Genomic DNA, 20,079 nt, shown 5'->3' with positions numbered 1-20,079 from the left:
TCGGTTGCCCCACTGCCCCTCACAGGGAGTGGAGCACAATAACGCAAGCTCTACTTTCCCTTTGGAGCAGGTTCAGGGGCGCTACAGGGGTTGGGTCCGCGTTTCAACTCCCCCCATCCCCCCCGCTTCCATTAAAGATGTGGGACGCTGTGAACTTTGCAGGCCATTTGAAGGACCCCACTGGGCCACCAGGGCTTTGGCCACAGCCCGGCACAGATACGGAGCGCCGGACTGCACGGTGGACGATGGCGGACGGGACCCCGAGAAAGGAGCGGCAAACGGCCCGACCGGTAACGGGGGGGGGGGGGGGGGGGGTGGGGGAAAAGGGGAGAAAAAGATGGCGGTTCACACATCCCCTTTAAGGTTCGCCCCGTGACAGGTGACCGGGCATTGCCCGCGATGGTCTCACGGGGGCGCTAGCCAATTTCCGCCGCGGGCCGAAAAGGGGTGGGCGCGCACGGCGACGATTTTAAATCGGTGGAGGTGCAGTGGACCGGGACGCTACTGGTGGGGGTGCCATTGTGTCCACGCCTCCCCTAACCGCCACGCAATTTCGCGACCCGTTAGCGCCCCCCCCCCCCCCCGGAGGCAGCAACGGGAGGTGTAGCACAGGTTAATTTCAGACCTCTTACATCCAAGAAATTAGTCTTCTACAGTAAAAAAAAGAGGAAAGTTGTTTCACCAGGTCAGTCAACAACCATCGGAATAGTTTGTATGAGCAGGTCTGCTGACTGCAGGAGGTGAGCGATCCATGAAGGAAGGGGACAGAAGATGGCAACAAAAGGTTGAGTAGGTTGGGCCTCTACTCATTGGAGTTCAGAAGAATGAGAGGTGATCTTATCGAAACGTATAAGATTATGAGGGGGCTTGACAAGGTGGATGCAGAGAGGATGTTTCCACTGATGGGGGAAGACTAGAACTAGGGGGCATAATCTTAGAATAAGGGGCCGCCCATTTAAAACAGAGATGAGGAGAAATTTCTTCTCAGGAGGTTGTAAATCTGTGGAATTTACTGCCTCAGAGAGCTGTGGAAGCTGGGACATTGAATAAATTTAAGACAGAAATAGAGAGTTTCTTAACCGTTAAGGGATTAAGGGGTTATGGGGTGCGGGCAGGGAAGTGGACCAGAGTCCATGATCGGATCAGCCATGATCGTATTAAATAGCGGAGCGGGCTCGAGGGGCCGTATAGTCTACTCCCGCTCCTGTTTCTTATGTAAAATATCATCTGCATATTTATATAGCTCAGTAGCACATACAGGACGATCCTCTGGAGTCCACGTACGTGGCACCAGGGGATAGCGTCCCACCCATTCATAGAGAACAGGTTGAAAAGCTAACCCTAATTATTGTCATAAAAACCACTGTTACTTGCAAAGTGCTGTGGGATAGACATTCGTCGGGGGAGGGGCGCGGGAGTGCACCTGACCTCTTCACGCTCATGGCTTTGAGATTCGAAGAGCTCAGCGCCCTCCCAGATGCACTTTCTCCACCTTGGGCGGTCTTCGGCCAGGGACTCCCAGGTGTCAGCGGTGATGTCGCACTTTACCAGGGAGGCTTTGATGGTGGCCTTGTAACGTTTCCGCTGCCCACCTTTGGCTCGTTTGCCGTGAAGGATCTCCGCATAGAGCAATTGCTTAGGGAGTCTCGTGTCTGGCATGCGAACTATGTGGCCTACCCAGCGAAGCTGATCGAGTGTGGTCAGTGCGTCAATGCTGGGGATGTTAGCCTGGTCGAGGACACTGATGTTGGTGCGCCTGTCCTCCCAGGGGATTTGCAGGATCTTGCGGAAACACCGTTGGTGATAGATCTCCAGCGACTTGAGGTGTCTTCTGTACATCGTCCATGCCCCTGATCCATACAGGAGGGCGGGTATTACTACAGCCCTGTAGATCATGAGCTTGGTGGCAGATTTGAGGGCCTGGTCTTCGAACACTCTTTTCCTCAGGCGGCCAAAGGCTGCACTGGCGCACTGGAGGCGGTGTTGCATCTCTTCATCAATGTCTGCTTTTGTTGATAAGAGGCTCCCTGTGTTGTGCAGTTCAATTGTTCAAGAAAAGCCAAGAAATTCTGTGTCTACATGAAAATTGGATGCATCACTTGTCTTGGTTCACATCGTACGCCACGTGTTAACTTTAACATACAGACATTTTTCTTTGCACTACAATTGTGCTATTCTGGTGTTGAAGTGCAATTGTAAGGAGTGTCGGGTCACCTACTCTGGTTGGGCATATTCCGGGAGGTGTCATCACATGACCTCTTGCCTCCAAAAGCCCCGCCCCCACACTTCCGCCATTGGTCACCCAGTATGTCCATCCTCACTGCGCCCAGTCCCACCCACACCAGTGGCTGCATTTCACACGCCGAATTGCAGAAACCAACTCTCCGTCAACTCCCGACCAGCGAGGACACGGCATCCAAACATCCCCCACCGCCGTCAGCGTGCCGGAGCGAATAAAGCAACACCATTGACTTACCACAGCCTCTTTATTCGCCACGCCAAAGGTGGCCTTCTGCCGCCTCTTGGTGAGGTCGGTGGAGTTTTCCTGCACCTTGTCCAGCAGCTGCCTGATCTGCTTGCAGTAGTTGGCCACCTTGCACTCCTTGAGAAACGTTTTCAACTGCAAGAAGAAGGGACCACGAGTCAAGCGAAACCGCGGCTGTTTAAACCAACTCAATGAAAAACTGTCCGGTGCCCGAATCACAGCGACACAAGCAGCAAGCGTCCTCAGCACAAACAAAGTGCCAACTTCTGACCATGCTACCATTCTGCACCCAGCGGGTTTCTGCCCCCGATAGCTGCCCCACCAACCCCTCCCTCTCCTCCCCCTCCCCCCCCACATCATGAAAGCTTTGGATGTGGCAAAAAATTACAAGCTCTCCAAAAACAGTATGGGCTAAACTTTGCATTAGCTTCGTCATTAAGGCAGCAATGGCCTCCTCACTAAAGCGCTTTGCGCACCTACTCCCTTCCATTTCTCCCGCCTCCGCCACTCCTCCTCCTCCTCCTCACTCATCCTTCTTTCAGTTAATTCAATTGATTCCATCTCAAATAATCGCAAGAAAAAGTCAAAACTTGCAACAGGCTCTCCAAAACAGCACAACCTCTCTACCATCTTTCTCCTCTCCCTCTTCTGCGCACGTGCAGATGACCCCTAACCTCCTGATACGCGGGAAAAGATCGTTGCTATGGACGCCGGCCTTGCGCGGCTGAAAAAAACCGCAAACGCCCATTTCACATCGCTACGGCCAACTCCCAAATTTATAAAGTGGAAACTCGCGGGTTTGAAAATGGGCAATATTCCGGCCATCACAAAAACCAATATAAACGCCAACGCTGGAAATATCGCCCACTTTTGGCCGATCCGGACACCAATGCAAAGTCTAGCCCCTGTGTGTTTACTGTTTTGGGTGCTGCATGAAGCATTAATGATTAGCATTTGTTCTGGCGCACACTTTAGGAAGTGGTAACAATTTTTCAAACACGCAGTACAAAAAGACCTGGCACAGAGAGAAACGGGGCAGCCGTCAAACGCTGATCACGCATCATGGAACAATTCTATACCATTCTCTCAGAGCATGAACCACTTGCTCCACCCAGTCCATGAGTTCAGGGGCCAGCAAAGATCACACAACACAAGCAGATGGAAATTTCAAACAAAAATTGAATTTCTCTTTTCAAATCAACTTCTCTGCGATTAAAAACCGTATCCATCTGGTGCCACACAATATTTTACATGGGATATACGGCACAGAACCAGGCCATTCGGCCCAACCAGTCCATGCCGGCGTTTATGCTCCACTTGAGCCTCCTCCTGTCTTTCCTCATCTAACTCGATCAGCAAAACCCTCTATTCCCTTCTCCCTCATACGCTTGTCCGGCCTCCCCTTAAATGCATCGATACTATTCACTTCAACCCCTCCCTGTGGCAGCGAGTTCCATATTCTCACCACTCTCTGGATAAAGAAGTTTCTTCTGAATTCCCCATTGGATTTCTTGGTGACTATCTCATATCGATGACCTCTAGTTATGCTCCTCCCCACAAGTGGAAACATTCTCTCTGTCAAAACCTTTCATACTTTTAAAGATCTCTATTAGGTCACCCCTCAGCCTTCTCTTTTCAAGAGAAAAAAGACCCAGCCTGTTCATCCTTTCCAGCTAGATTGAAAGACTATTCCACTACATGGTTAAATCTATATTGGATATGTATTTTATAAAATTACCTCTGTATTAACCAAAAATATACCTGGTGCCGACTAACAGATTGTAAGCCCTTGTGTTAACCTTCCACATGCCACATGCACCTCGATTCATTGCACCACATGTATTTTTGATACGTAACCTTTATAGATCTTTTTATGATTACCTTTTTCATATTAATCAAAGAAGTATATAGTCATAAAGCCTAAAATGTGTCAAGCTTTGCAAAACTGTGAGAAAAAGCATTCACGCAATTGACACAGTATGAGAATCAACTAACTGGTCTTTGGAGTCGATAAGACACTGTCTTTATAATAGGGCCTTAGAATTAGCAGGCCTGGGACCAGACAATGTCTGTAGAACAGGAGATAACAGGTTGCTGGCTAAGGCCTTGAGAAAAAGCAACAGCCAGGTCAGATGGAGGTTCTGCCCTCTTTCCCCTGTTGTAGGCCGATGACTGGTCAGCCATGAAGGTGTGACATCTCGAGGACCAGTCAGTCACCTCTTGTCCATCAAAGGTAAGGGTGAGGAGTGGGCTGACTGTTCTTTCCTTTGTCTAAAAGATACTCAATGGCCGACTGGCCTCCCCACCCGTGGGAAAGATCCCGATAGGGTAGATACCTGTGTCAATATCGACCCCTGTAACCACCCTCCGAAGTGGCATAAAAGGGGGACCACTTAGGAGAGTGAGGGCACCCTAGAGCACCAGGGGCAAGGGCTGACCCTTGAGGGGAACTAGGCAGCAGTTGTCCAGGAGGAGGATCCATACCGAACAATGGATACCCCAGGCTGGGGGGGGAGGAGGCCAAGGCATGGGCCAACAAGGAGAGGCGAGGTGGAAGAGACCCCAGGTGGGGTGAAAGCTTCCTTCAAGACTCCTATCAAGGCGGCACGACCTGTACCCGGGACGGCACGGGTGATATAATTCTCGTTCTGTACTGTCAACTACTGCTATGGCACCCAAGTGCTGACCTTTGTATCATACCTAATAAAATACCATTATACCATGTTAGAGTCACATCGAACAATTGGGAATGGGTACAAAAACCCCAACAAGGTATAACCTCGCATTTCTGCTATCATCCTTGTAAATCTTTTTTGCACCCCTTTCCAGTGCCCCATATCCATTTACTGCTATCCTTTTGCAGCATAATCCCAAGCTGCCTTCAGCGTCTGGCTAATTTTACTTGGGACATTGTGGCCCCCCCCCCCCAGCCTGCAAGAGAACAGCTCCGCAGGTCGGGCTATAAAAGAACTGGAGCGGCATACCACTTCAACCTCCAGCGCGAGCTGCTCCATGTGTGTGCCGATTTTGAGACGGGCGACTGGGTGACTCCATCCAAACCCTGGCCGCCGTTTTGGAACGTGGGCAGGAACATCGACGGGGCCCGGGTACAGAAGAGTGGGAAGGTCGGGGCGGAGGAGCGGCGAGAGAGCGTGGCGGAGGTGCGACAGATGAGGGTTCGGGGGCCCAGAAGAGGCGAGGGCCCAGGGGCAGCACGGGCCCAGCCCACACCGCGATATGTGCGCGCACTAGGTCCGTGCAGCAGAGCAGGTCTTCAGTCGTCCTGGTTAATCCTTGCCACAGGACCAAGACCTAGCTCTGTCAAGCCCCGTGTGGTGGCTGATGTGCAACGGCCTCCACACGTTAAAAAAATCCACGCACAGGCATCTTCCACCCCCTCAATTGGAGTTCAGGACTGGAACATCAGGTCCTTCATTGAAACATCTGTGAACTCGTGGAAGCAAGTCATCCTCGTTCGATGATGAATTTTATATTCACTTGCTGTAGCTCGGTGTTAAAATCAGTTATCGCAATTAACCACTTGATCCACCTCTTCCAGACTACATTAGAGTACTGGATGGTTTTAATGCAGCAAGCAGCCAGAAGTATCATCTTTTTTGCTCTTGACTCTAGTCCCCTGTGAACAATATAGTGCCTTGCCCTGCTCTCAGCGCCCTATACCTCAAACTGTATGGTGCCCTGCCTGTTTCCAGCGAACTATAATCATTTGAAAGTCCTAGCGCCTCAGTTCTCTTTCCTCGTGAGCAACTATTGTGACGGGTGCATTCACAATTAATTTTAACTATATTGTCATTTTGAATTCGACACCCAATTAACACCAATTTTTTGTTTTGCTGGCTCCACAGACCGATGCTTGAAAGTTCTGACTTACCAATACTTGTAGTTTGTGAAAAATGCAAGAGTTACAAGTCATTCCAATAAATTAATCATAAGAACATAAGGATTAAGAGCAGGAATCGGCCATTCGGCCCTTCGAGCCTGCTCCGCCATTCAATAAGATCACGGCTGATCTTCTACCTCAACTCCACTTTCCCGCCCGATCCCCATATCCCTGGATTCTCCTAGAGTTCAAAAATCTATCGATCTCAGCCTTGAATATACTCAACGATTCAGCATCCACAGCCCACTGGGGCAGAGAATTCCAAAGATTCACAACCCGCAGAGAAGAAATTACTCCTCATCTCGGTCTTAAATGGCCGACCCCTTATCCCGAGACTGTGCTCTTTAAGTTCTAGACTCTCCAGCCCGGGGAAACAACCTCGTAACATCGACACCCTCACAAACTCATATATGTCGCGGGGAATTTAAAACCGATTGCAAAAAAAAAAATCTGCCGTGTTCTGTGCCACTTTCCTCGTGTTACCCCTCACCCTCCCTCACACCGCACCCCTCACCCTCCCTCACACCGCGCGTGTCCCAGAGTGCTTCAGCCCCTCACCCTCCCTCACACCGCGCGTGTCCCAGAGTGCTTCAGCCCCTCACCCTCCCTCACACCGCACCCCTCACCCTCCCTCACACCGCACCCCTCACCCTCCCTCACACCGCGCGTGTCCCAGAGTGCTTCAGCCCCTCACCCTCCCTCACACCGCACCCCTCACCCTCCCTCACACCGCGCGTGTCCCAGAGTGCTTCAGCCCCTCACCCTCCCTCACACCGCACCCCTCACCCTCCCTCACACCGCACCCCTCACACCGCACCCCTCACCCTCCCTCACACCGCGTGTGTCCCAGAGTGCTTCAGCCCCTCACCCTCCCTCACACCGCACCCCTCACCCTCCCTCACACCGCGCGTGTCCCAGAGTGCTTCAGCCCCTCACCCTCCCTCACACCGCACCCCTCACCCTCCCCCTCACCGCGCGTGTCCCAGAGTGCTTCAGCCCCTCACCCTCCCTCACACCGCACCCCTCACCCTCCCTCACACCGCGCGTGTCCCAGAGTGCTTCAGCCCCTCACCCTCCCTCACACCGCACCCCTCACCCTCCCTCACACCGCGCGTGTCCCAGAGTGCTTCAGCCCCTCACCGGTGGTCTGTGCTGGCAGACGATAGGAAGTGCCGAGGAGATTAATTAGTGGGCGGTTTGCCGCGGAACCTGCCGCTCGGTTTCTCTCAACTTCCACCCAGCAATTTATTTTTTGCTATCGGATTTTTTTTTTTGAAATGGAAAGCAGTCTGCTCTGGGTCTAATCCTGATCCAAAGGCGGAAGGGAATGACAAGAGTTCGGTGTGAACAATTCGGGCAAGTAATTCTGGGAGGAAGGCCTCAAGTGATGCTAGGGCCTGCATGCGTGTGTGTTGGAGGGCAGGCTGGGGGGAGGGGGGGGGGGGGGAAACGGAGACTCACACCGAATATCATCTGCAGGAAGATTGGGATGGATTTTCCGGTCCTTTGCGCAGCCCTGGAGCGGTGCGAAAGGCGGCGGTCAGCCTCCAGCGCCCCGCGGCGATCCTGGGGTCGGGGTTTTGCGGTGGCGCGGAGCTGCACCGCCGGGGAGAGCTGCGCCCAGTGTGCAACGCCCCGGGTTGCCACACCGATGCGAGTTTGCGCTCCTGCCCGACCTGTACCCCCCCCGGAAGTGCGTCCGCAATGGCCACCTGGGAAATCAGAGCGGCCTAACGATCCCGGCGGCAGAGAGGAGGGTAAAGTTGGTATTAATTTTTGGGTGTGATTTATGTTGTGGTGGTGTGGGCAATGTTTTAGTAATATCTTTGTGGGTTTTTTTTTTTAGGTCTCTCCCCCCGCTCCCGCTCTTTAGCTCGGTAGTTTCCTATCCTAGTGCCACGAGAGGTATACAACGCCTCCCTTAGCACTGCGCCCCCTGACTCAGGGCCCAGCTGCCCAATGTTACTGACTGAGGCTCAAACTGTTCCCCGGGCGCTAACTTTCCCGCCACACCGCCATTACCGCCCCAAAAACATCAAAGGGTGAAAATCCAGCCCCAAATCTTTCCTGTTGCAAAAAATGCTCACATTCTGCCCTGTCCTGGGACCATAAGTCTGGTAATCAAAGGTCTGAGTAAAATTGAACGATAAATTGTTACAAATACTGCGGTAGAATTTGGCAAAGAGATGCAGAAAGTGCCACGCTACCAAAGCTTTGACAACAAAAAAAAAAAACAGCCTTGATCCGAATACCGACAACTCTCGATTATCCGGGTCCCTCGGGGATTGGGCCATGCCGGGTAAACGATTTCTCCGTTAGAGCGATTGACATTTATAAAGTTAAAACCCGACGCCTTCCCGTTACAATGGCTTCCCGTTGGATCCGTGTGCGGATAACCAAGAGTCGCCTGTACAATGCACAAGAATCAAACAATACTTGTGTGTAAATGTGTGCAGGTACAGCATGTCACAGGCAGAAATGTATTCATTCTTTTAGCTGCAGGATGTGTAAAGCACAGTTACTTGAGCGAGGCACACTATATCTTATTGAACATACTACAGGTACAACGTCTTAAATCCGGCAACCTCAGGACCAAGAGTAGGAGTAAATGGGGACTTTTCAGAATGGCAGGCAGTGACTAGTGGGGTACCGCAAGGTTCTGTGCTGGGGCCCCAGCTGTTTACACTGTACATTAATGATTTAGACGAGGGGATTAAATGTAGTATCTCCAAATCTGTGGATGACACTAAGTTGGGTGGCAGTGTGAGCTGCGAGGAGGATGCTATGAGGCTGCAGAGCGACTTGGATAGGTTAGGCGAGTGGGCAAATGCATAGCAGATGAAGTATAATGTGGATAAATGTGAGGTTATCCACTTTGGTGGTAAAAACAGAGAGACAGACTATTATCTGAATGGTGACAGATTAGGAAAAGAGGAGGTGCAACGAGACCTGGGTGTCATGGTACATCAGTCATTGAAGGTTGGCATGCAGGTACAGCAGGCGGTTAAGAAAGCAAATTACATGTTGGCCTTCATAGCGAAGGAATTTGAGTACAGGGGCAGGGAGGTGTTACTACAGTTGTACAGGGCCTTGGTGAGGCCACACCTGGAGTATTGTGTACAGTTTTGGTCTCCTAACTTGAGGAAGGACATTCTTGCTGTTGAGGGAGTGCAGCGAAGGTTCACCAGACTGATTCCCGGGATGGCGGGACTGACATATCAAGAAAGACTGGATCAACTGGGCTTGTATTCACTGGAGTTCAGAAGAATGAGGGGGATCTCATAGAAACGTTTAAAATTCTGACGGATTTAGACAGGTTAGATGCAGGAAGAATGTTCCCAATGTTGGGGAAGTCCAGAACCAGGGGTCACAGTCTAAGGATAAGGGGTAAGCCATTTAGGACCGAGATGAGGAGAAACTTCTTCACCCAGAGAGGTGAACCTGTGGAATTCTCGACCACAGAAAGTTGTTGAGACCAATTCACTAAATATATTCAAAAAGGAGTTAGATGTAGTCCTTACTACTAAGGGGATCAAGGGGTATGGTGAGAAAGCAGGAATGGGGTACTGAAGTTGCATGTTCAGCCATGAACTCATTGAATAGCGGTGCAGGCTCGAAGGGCCGAATGGCCTACTCCTGCACCTATTTTCTATGTTTCTAAGACCGCGCCGGTTTTTTCCGGATTTTGGACATGCTACTGAGACAGACAAAGTACTAATGGTGGCATGGGTCAAGTCGGGTCAAGGGTCATTCGGCAAGGCTCGGACTGATCGCCCGCCATTTAACACATAGCGGCGGAGCCGATAACTAGTCCGACCCGCCGGTTTTTGTACAATAATTCCGGATTTTATTTTACTGAGTATCAAATGGAATTTTCTCAAAAATGTCTGGTTTTCTGACAATCCCGATTTTCGGATAGCAGGATTTGAGACGTGTACCTGTAGCAATAGATGGTGATTTTACACACACACACACACACACACACACACACACACATGAATTACTTTATACCTGAAGGACAAGAGGCAAAGCCAGTTCTGGGAAGCCGATAGTATGTGCCTGAGTGTGGAAATACTCCAGAGTCAGGTCGTACAACTGTTCCAGCAAACCATCCTGGAACAGAAAACAAAGGATTTTTAAAAACATTATCTATAAAAAAATTCAACTTCCAAATAGAAAACTTGAAATTACAGAAACTAATCAGATAATAAAGAGGGCTGTTTTCCCAAGAATTTAGATGTCAGTGGAGTGATCTGATCGAAGTTTTCAGGATATTAAGGGACAGATAGGGTAGATAGAGAGACACTTTTGCCGCTGGTTGGGGAGTCTAGGACTAGGGGGGCACAGTCTAAAAATTAGAGCCAGACCTTTTAGGAGTGAAATTAGGAAACATTTCTACACACAAAGGGTGGTAGGAGTTTGGAACTCTCTTCCGCAAATGCAATTGATGCTAGATCAATTGTTAATTTTAAATCGGAGATTAATAGGTTTTTGCTAAGTGTACAGGTCAAATTGCGGGTATGTGCAATTAGGTCGCAGAGCAGCCATGATCTCATTGAATGGCAGAATCGAGGGGCTGAATGGCCTCCTCCTGTTCCTATAACCTCCTCTCTGTCCAATGACACAGATTTCTTTGTGTCTTGGTAATTGCGACTTATATGCATCGCTATTGGGCTGGCCTTTGTGAAATTTGCCCTCCGCCTGGAAAAGAACTGGGCTCAGCATCTATCGGAGTAAGTTATGGAATGCTGTCCCTGCAAGAATCCCGGTGATTTCTCAGTGCAAGTTGGAGGAAATGATTGGTGCGACAAATGATTTGCTGTCACCCAGATCCTGACATGTTGACTGCCTCCGGGACCTTTAATGCAAAACTGTGGTGCGAGGTCAGGAAATCACATTAAGTGTAGAAATTCACAGGATCTGTTACTGGATGCTGCACTGTAACAAATCATTTACCAGACCTAGTGTGCGAGGACGCAATGTGGATTCCCTTTGCAGTTATCGTTGACGGAGGCTCGAGAGTAGGTGACAGTGTTGGAACAAAGGACAAACACATTATTCAGCTCCACGGGCTATAAATCACAGACTTCAGAAGGAAAGACAAAGAATGCAAATATCATACAAAGGATATTGGCACTGTTGGTAAGTAATGCTGAATAATTTGGAGCAGAGGAGGCTGAGGGGAGACCTTATTAAGGTGTATAAAATTAAGAGGGGCCGAGATAGAAAGGATAGGAAGGACCTATTTCCCTTAGCAGAGAGGGGTCATTAACCAGAGGGCACAGATTTAAAGTAATTGGTAGGGGGTTTAGAAGGGATTAGAGGGAAAATATCTTCACCCAGAGGGTGGTGGGAGGTCTGGAACTCACGGCCTGAAAGGGTGGTAGAGGCAGAAACACTCACCACATTTAAAAAGTACTTGGATGTGCACCTGAAGTGCCGTAACCTACAGGGCTACGGACCGAGAACTGGAAAGTGGGATTAGGCCGGATAGCTCTTGGCCGGCCGGTGCGGACACGATGGGCCGAAATGGTCTCCTTCCGTGTTATAAATGTCCATGATTCTATGAATCTACAGCAGTATAATACAGGGAGACATGTTTGACTATTCCATTGGCTACGGTGCTTAGTAACGGGTCTTTTTAAAGTTTGCCACCAACTGATTTGGTTCCATCTATATAAACATTTATGACCAGCAGGAAAATGAAAGAAGCATGTGAAGTTGGGTGAAGTTTTGGCATGTGAAAAAAAGAAGTCTTATTCAGTCATAGGGAATCAGCTGGATATGGTCTTGCGACCGGCCCATCCAAATGCCAAGCCAGATACAGCGAGTCTTCTGCCAATGTATAAAATTCACCAATCCGACAGACTGAAACAGGAGGAAGTAGTGATCGACTTAATGTGCAGAATCTGAAATCAGAGTCAGAGGTTCAAATGCGTTTACAGCACAAGATTCAGAACTCAGACTGGTGTTGGTTACTAGACACATGTTTACACTTAACAGGTGCCCTTCACAAAGCTCGCTATTAATAGTGTTCACCCACTGAGTTTTCTGACAAAGTAGAAGAGGCCACGATAGCTGCAAAGTGAGCTTTAGGAAGGTAGTTGACAACAAAAGCAACTTGCATTTATATAGCGCCTTTAACAGTGAACTGCCCCAAGGCGCTTTCCCAGGCATATTATGAGATTTTAAAAATTGACACCGAGCTGCATAAGTAGAAAAGCTTGGTCAAAGAGGTAGTTTTAAGGAGCGTCTTGAAGAAGGAAAGAGAGGTAGAGAGGCGGAGAGGTTTAGGCAGGGAGTTCCAGAGCTTGGGACCCAGGCAATAGAAGTCACAACCACCAATGGTGAGCGATTATAATCAGGGATTCTCAAGAAGGCAGAATTTGAGGAGCGCAGACCTCCGAGGGTTGTGGTGCTGGAGGAGGTTGCAGAGATAGGGAGGGGCGAGGCCATGGAGGGATTTGGAAACCAGGATGAGAATTTTGAAATCTAAGAGTTGCTTAACCGGGAGCCAATGTAGGTCAGCGAGCACATGGGTGATGGGTGAGCGGGACTTGGTGCGATTTAGGACACGGGCAGCTGGGTTTTGGATCACCTCTAGTTTACGTAGGGTAGATTAACTGATCAAGCAGCTTCCACATGCAGTCATATAAATGGAACAATAGCACGTCCTAATGGACTATAGTGAAGGTCATGGAGATGATAAAAAAATATTTTTCCATTTAATGTTCTAAGCCTTTCAAGATGCTAATAAATTATTTGTTTCGGAAGGAAGGAAGCTCTGTTGAGCTAATTTAACCCTCTCAAGAGCTAAGCCTCTGAGATACCGAAGAGAGTTGGGTATATTGGACCCGACCCATCTCTGCAGCTGGAGATTTTGATTATATCGAGTACAGAAGGCTTGGTGAGATTCAAGCATGGCTTAATGGATTACTGAGAGGCATGCAGCTTCTTCTGCTCTGATCCTGTGAGTAATTCTGGATTCGGAGAGGAAATGGGGAGGAAGTTGTGTCCTGGGAGATTGAAGGGCTACCCAGCGCCTCTGGTCGACCATCACCTTCCCCATTTGCAAGTACAGGTGCAACGTCCTGAATCTGGAACTCCGAAAACCGGAATTGTCCACGAACTGGACATTGTGCGCATAGCTGATGGCGTCGTCTGGAATTAATGTCCAAAAAAAGAAATTTTTTCGCCAAAACCCGACACGGATTGGTCGAGGATTCCGGATTTCAGACAAGAAAATAAAGTCCGAAATCCGGAAACCTTGACCGAATCCGGATTTTAGGTTTTTCCGGATTCCGGACCTTGCCGCTCAAAATCCGACGCGGATTCGGTTGAGGATTCCGGATTTTAGATTATTGATTTTCTTGTCTGAAATCCGGAAAAACGCAAAAACCGGAATGGACTCGGTTCCGGAAATTCTGTATTTTGGACATTGTACCTGTACAATCACTCTTGCAAACTCACGGACAGCTGCCTGTGCAGTGTTATTAGAGGGAGCTGTGATGATCCAATGACCTAAACATCAATAGATGCTACATTACGAGCAAGGCCAACTCTGTGGAAAGACTGGTCCTCAACAATCTGGATGCCGGTGTTCCGACTAAATGTTGACTCGGCAGCCCGTGTCCCAACTCACACCAAGTCCCGCTCGCCCATCACCCCTGTGCTCGCTTACCTACATTGGCTCCGGGTTAAGCAACGCCTCAATTTGAAAATTCTCATCCTTATTTTTAAATCCCTCCATGGCCTCGCTCCCAACTTATATCTGTAATCTCCTCCAGCCCCACAACCTCACCCCCGCGTGATGTCTGCGCTCCACTAATTCTGCCCTCTTGAGCACCCCTGATTGTAATCGCTCAACTGTCGGTGGCCATGCCTTCTTTGCCCGAGCCCCAAGCTCTGGAACTCCCTGCCTAAACCTCTTTCCCCCCCCCCCCCACGTCTCTTTCCTCCTTTAAGACGCTCCTTAAAACCTACCTCTATTACCAAGCTTTTGGTCACTTGCCCTAATTTCCCCTTACGTGGCTCGGTGTCAACATTTTTATTGCCTAATACTCCTGTGAAACATCTTAGGACGTTTCACTATGTTAAAGGCGCTATATAAATACAAGTTGCTGTTGTTGTAAATAAGAGAACTCTGGTATTCGTATTGTAGTCGCTCTACATTGAGCCTCAAAAATATTCGATGGGACTCACAAAAAGTTGACATTTTCACAGTCCATTGCTGCGAGCATGTGCCACCCCCCCATGTACCTGCTGACCTCTCTGGTTAACAATACCAGCTTGAATTTTTCAAAACACATGGATCCAAAATAGAAAGAAAAAAAGTGACTTGCATTTATATAGTGCCTTTCACGACCACCGAAAGTCTCAAAGTTCTTTACAGCCAATGAAGTACTTTTGGAGTGTAGTCACTGTTGTAATGTGGGAAACGCAGCAGCCAACTTGCGCACAGCAAGCTCCCACAAACAGCGATGTGATAATGACCAGATAATCGGTTTTAGTGACGTTGGTTGAGGGATAAATATTGGCCCCAGAACATCAGGGGAGAACTCCCCTGCTCTTCTTCGAAATAGTGCCATGGGATATTTTACAACCACCCGAGAGGGAAGTTGGGGCCTCGGTGTAACGTCTCATCCGAAAGATGGCATCTCTGACAGTGCAGTGCTCCCTCAGTACTGCACTGGAGTGTCAGCCTAGATTTTTGTGCTCAAGTCCCTGGAGGGTGCTGCCCACTGAGCCACGGCTGACAGAGATTGAGGATTGCAAAATAGCTGGAATAGAATCGTGATTCATCATAGGCGGTCCCTTGTATCGAGGATGACCTGCTTCCACGCCAAAAAGGGATGAGTTCACAGGTGTTTCAATGAAGGACCTGATATTCCAGGTCCCGAACTTCATCCTGAAGGGTGGAAGATGCCAGTGTGTGGATTTTTTTTTTTTTTTTTTTTTTATAAACGTGGGGTGGCCGTTGCACACCAGCCACCACACGGGCTTGACCGAGCTAGGTCTTGGTCCAGTGGTAAGTGACGACCAATCCAGTCGCCCTCTTCGCTGCCGTCGCCCTCCTGCACCGGCTCGTGCTGTACCTTGCAGTGGTATGCTGCTATGCTGCTCCAGCGGCAATCTCCAATCAAGATTATCCCCGGCCTGAACAGCACATTCTTTCAGGGCTGGGCGAGCAGAACATTCTCTGCATCTCTGGGGCAAACATTCCTTGCATTGAGCACAGGCTATATTGAGAAAGTTCATCATCTGATTCTCGGAGCGGGAGACCTCCTATAACGAGCAATTATATATTTTTTAATCAAAACCCCTCATCATTTTGAACAGGTCTGCCAGATCTACTCTGAACCTTTTCTTCTATTGAAAAGGGGACCCTGTTTCTCTAGTCCCTCCTCATGATTAAAGCACGTGGTAAGGAGCAGTGATGTTACACCGAGTGTGTTTGAACCCAATTTCACGCTCAACAAGCTGCGCTATATTTTCAATCGCATCCTGCGACAAAAACTAGAATCATGCAATTGCCCCAGATACTTCCAAATAGTATCGATGCATTTAAGGGGAGGCTGGACACCTGGGAGTCCCTGGCTAAAGACCGCCCTAAGTGGAGGAAGTGCATCCGGGAGGGTGCTATTCACCTCGAGTCTCGTCGCCGAGAGCATGCAGAAATCAAGCGCAGGCAGCGGAAGGAGCGTGCGGCAAACCTGTCCCACCCACCCCTTTCCCTCAACGACTATCTGTCCCACCTGTGACAGGGACTGTGGTTCTCGTATTGGACTGTTCAGCCACATAAGAACTCATTTTAAGAGTGGAAGCAAATCTTCCTCGATTCCGAGGGACTGCCTATGATGAGGGAGAAGGGAATAGAGGGTTATGCGGATAGGCTTAGATGAGGAAAGACGGGAGGAGGCTCGAGTGGAGCATAAACGCTGAATAGCCTGTTTCTGTGTCGTATATGCTATGTGATCCTATGAAATCACCCCATTTCCTTGCATCCATTTACAAAGGTGTGACACCAATTTGCATGGCATTCTAACCGGAAATGACTGGTAAACTACTGAGCACTCTATTCAAAGTTTCGGTTTGAGCTCAGCAAGATAATGAATAGCTGGTTTGGCCCCAACAATAAGATACAAACCGACAACTGTTATTGAAGTCAATCTCAATCCTCTTTGAAGAGAGACAGGGAGGCCTTCTAATGCATTGCATTTCCGTGATCAGAATCCTTATAATACCATTAAATAGCTACTAGGTCATACTGGCAACGAGCAAGGTTACCTTTTAGCTCCCTACTTACCCTGAATGCTTTCTCCTGTAAATTTGCATTGGACAGTTTAAGAATCACAGCAAAGTTGATTGGTCGAACACTCATCCGGCCAGGTTTCTTGTTAAAATCGACCTGTTGGAGAATCTAGGAGGGAAAAGGACGATTATAATTAAATAGAATCACACCAATAGACGACACTTGCTGGGTTCTAAAATTATATGCAACTTACATTAGCCAGAAAAAACATTCAGAAAGAAAATCTTGGAAGTTGAACATAATTAAATTTTTTTTTTAATAATTTCTTCCTCTCTCCATTACAGGGAGAATCAAAGTATAAATACTTTATCCTCACAAGATTTCCTTTACTTGCTAACCAATAAAACTGAAATCTTTTGATCTTAAACACACATAGCACCACAACAAACCAGCATCATTTATTCAACCACAGCAGAGTTAAGGGCGCGAAAAAGACTTGCATTTGTATAACGCCTTTCACGACCACTGGAAATCCCAAAGTGCTTTGCAGCCAATTAAGTACTTTTTTTTTTTGAAGTGTAACCACTGTTGTAATGTGGGATACGCAGAAGTCAATTTGTACAGAGCAAGCTCCCACAAACAGCAATGTGACCATAACCAGTTAATCTAATTTAGATGTTGATTGAGGGATAAATATTGACCAGGACACCGGGGAGAACTCCCCTGCTCTTCTTCGAAATAGTGGCATGGGACCTTTGCCGTCCACCTGAGAGAGCAGACAGGGCTTTGGTTTAACGTCTCATCCCAAAGACGGCACCTCTGACAGTGCAGCACTCCCTCGGAGTGTCAGCCTAGATTTATATGCTCATGTCCCTGGAGTGAGACTTGAACCCACAACCTTCTGACTGAGAAGCGAGAGGGTTGCCCACTGAGCCACGGCTGTCACTGTGACACGAGCAGTCTTGCTGACGTAGGAGTCGACGGGGAAAGCCCCACCGCCCCACATGTTTCTATGCGCAAATTTCTGCCGCATTTCCTACATTACAGCAGTGACTACACTCCAAAAGTACTTCATTGGCTATATAGCGCTTTGGGACGTCTGATGGTCGTGAAAGGTGCTATATAAATGCAAGTCTTTCTTGCTTTTGTTAGCGCACGATACATAGTCAGAGCTACTGTTTATATTTAAGAGTGAAACGTAGGCTGGTTCAGTAGGTAGTTAACCGGCAAACCTCTATCCTGGTGCAACTTGTGCCTGGACTTTAAATTTGGCAGCCGTACAGCACACCTCAATCAACCTGCTCCTGTTATGATCTCCCCCCCTACCCCGCCCTTTTATCCTCTCTTGCAATGAATACCAGATCTGCAAAGTCATGAATTATTAGAATATCCTCCAGCTATCTGTTCCTGAAAGTAGATATCTCATCTATCCCGAGCACAACATTATCTTATACAGTCTGGTGTTGGGATCTGTGCCAGTTCAGCCAATGTGCAAAAAAGACTTTTTAAAAAAAAAAAGACTTGTATTTCTATAGCACCTTTCACAACCACCAGACTTCTCAAAGCGCTTTGCAGCCAATGAAGTACTTTTGGAGTGTAGTCACTGTTGGAATGCAGGAAACGCGGCAGCCAACCTGCGCACAGCAAGCTCCCACAAAGAGCGATGTGATAATGACCAGATAATCTGTTTTTGTGATGTTGGTTGCCGGATAAATATTGGCCAGGACACCAGGGATAACTCCCCTGCTCTTCTTCAAAATAGTGCCGTGGGATCTTTTACATCCACCTGAGAGAGCAGTTGGGGCCTCGGTTTAACGTCTCATCCAAAAGACGACACCTCCGACAGTGCAGCGCTCCCTCAGCACCGCACTGGAGTGTCGGCCTAGATTTTTGTGCTCAAGTCTCTGGAGTGGAACTTGAACCCACGACCTCCTGACTCAGAGGCGAGTGTGCTGTCCCTTGAGTCAAGGCTGACACTTTAAGCACCACTGAAATACCTATTTTCAGGATTTTCTGCATTGATGGATACTGCAGAATCCTTGCATGATTCAGAACTCCTGTACAGCCTCTGGAACACACATATCTATCAGCGTCAATCGTAATCTATGAATCAAATGCCCAAGTTGTTCCCACTCCTGATGATACATCACCCATTTCATCATCTGAGTGCCAACAATTAGATAGGACTATTGACCTCAAAGCATTCTCTTAGAATCTGACAATGCATTCATCTGTAGAAGTGTACAGTGGTCACCATATTATAAAAAGGATAGAGAGTCATTGGAGAGGGTGCAGAGAAGATTTACAAGGATGTTACCAGAAATATCAGGAAACGATGGACACGCTGGGTCTCTTTTCTCATGAAAAAAGGCAGCTGAGGGGTGACGTAATAGAGGTCTCTAAAATGATGAAAGGTTTTGATAGAGTGGATACAGAGAGTGTGTTTCCACTTGTGGGGAAGAGCATAACTAGAAGCCATCAATATAAGATAGTCACCCAGAAATCCAATAGGGAATTCAGAAGAAACTTCTTTACCCAGAGAGCATTGAGAATGTGGAACTCGCTACCACAGGGAGTGGTTGAGGCGAATAGTATCGATGCATTTAAGGGGAGACTGGACAAGCATATGGGGGAGAAGGGAATAGAGGGTTATGCTGATGAAGTTAGATGAGGAAAGACGGGAGAAGGCTCGAGTGGAGCATAAACGCCGGCATGGACTGGTTGGACCGAATGGCCTGTTTCTGTGCCGTATGTCCTATGTATGTACATAATGGATTTATGAAAGTGACTCTCTAACGTACGCTTCGCTGAGAGTTTATCAAAGGACAAGAATTCTCTCGCAAGTGGTGGCAGTCTCTGCTCAGCTTTATACCAGCCCTTTATCAAATCAGCCCGTTGCCCACTTTTGCGGAATCACTGGGACATATCTGCACTGCGCAGAATTGCCTTCTGAAGGTTACATGACCGGTTTATGGATCAGTCGCCCAACTCCCAGGTGCCGACCTCCTATACAGTCCAGTAAGCTCAGTCACAGGTTTCTCATTCCCAATAGAAAGGACTTTTAGTAGACGAACCTTGTGAAGGATATTCAGGCAGGGGGCTTCACAAATTGGGAAATCGTGGAATAGTGCAGCAAAGGAGGCCGTCATTCAGCCCATCGAATCGGCGTTGGCTCTTTCGAAGAACGATTCAGTTAGTCCCACTCCCCCCCGCCTTGCTAGTTTATTTTAAAAGATGAGAACCAACAGCAGGATGCAGGTGTTCTGTGGGCCCGAAACACCACCCTGAATTAATAGAATTAGTTGATTCTCTTTGAAAGGTCATGAACTGTCTTCAGGATATGAAATTATGTCACAGCCATTTGCTTACAGGAACTTGGTTTTCAGTCAGGAATATTCTCCCGTACAATGCCTTTCTAAAATATCGGCAATGTCCACTCTA

General features: G+C 48.4%; 1 protein-coding gene across 1 annotated transcript in view; it reads right to left on the bottom strand.

The window, feature by feature from the left end:
* Positions 1-20,079, bottom strand: part of noc2l (NOC2-like nucleolar associated transcriptional repressor) — a 233,678-nt gene that overhangs the window by 70,033 nt on the left and 143,566 nt on the right. The window contains exons 13-15 of the mRNA XM_070860484.1: positions 16,693-16,806; positions 10,398-10,499; positions 2,477-2,620 (exon numbers count right to left, since the gene is read on the bottom strand). Coding sequence (XP_070716585.1) covers positions 2,477-2,620; positions 10,398-10,499; positions 16,693-16,806 — 360 coding nt within the window. The remainder of the gene's footprint in view (positions 1-2,476; positions 2,621-10,397; positions 10,500-16,692; positions 16,807-20,079) is intronic.

Source organism: Pristiophorus japonicus, chromosome 18, assembly GCF_044704955.1.
Source record: "Pristiophorus japonicus isolate sPriJap1 chromosome 18, sPriJap1.hap1, whole genome shotgun sequence".
Taxonomy (NCBI): domain Eukaryota; kingdom Metazoa; phylum Chordata; class Chondrichthyes; family Pristiophoridae; genus Pristiophorus; species Pristiophorus japonicus.
The sequence above is the reverse complement of the archived record's forward strand: the minus strand, read 5'-3'. Positions and strand labels throughout refer to the sequence as shown.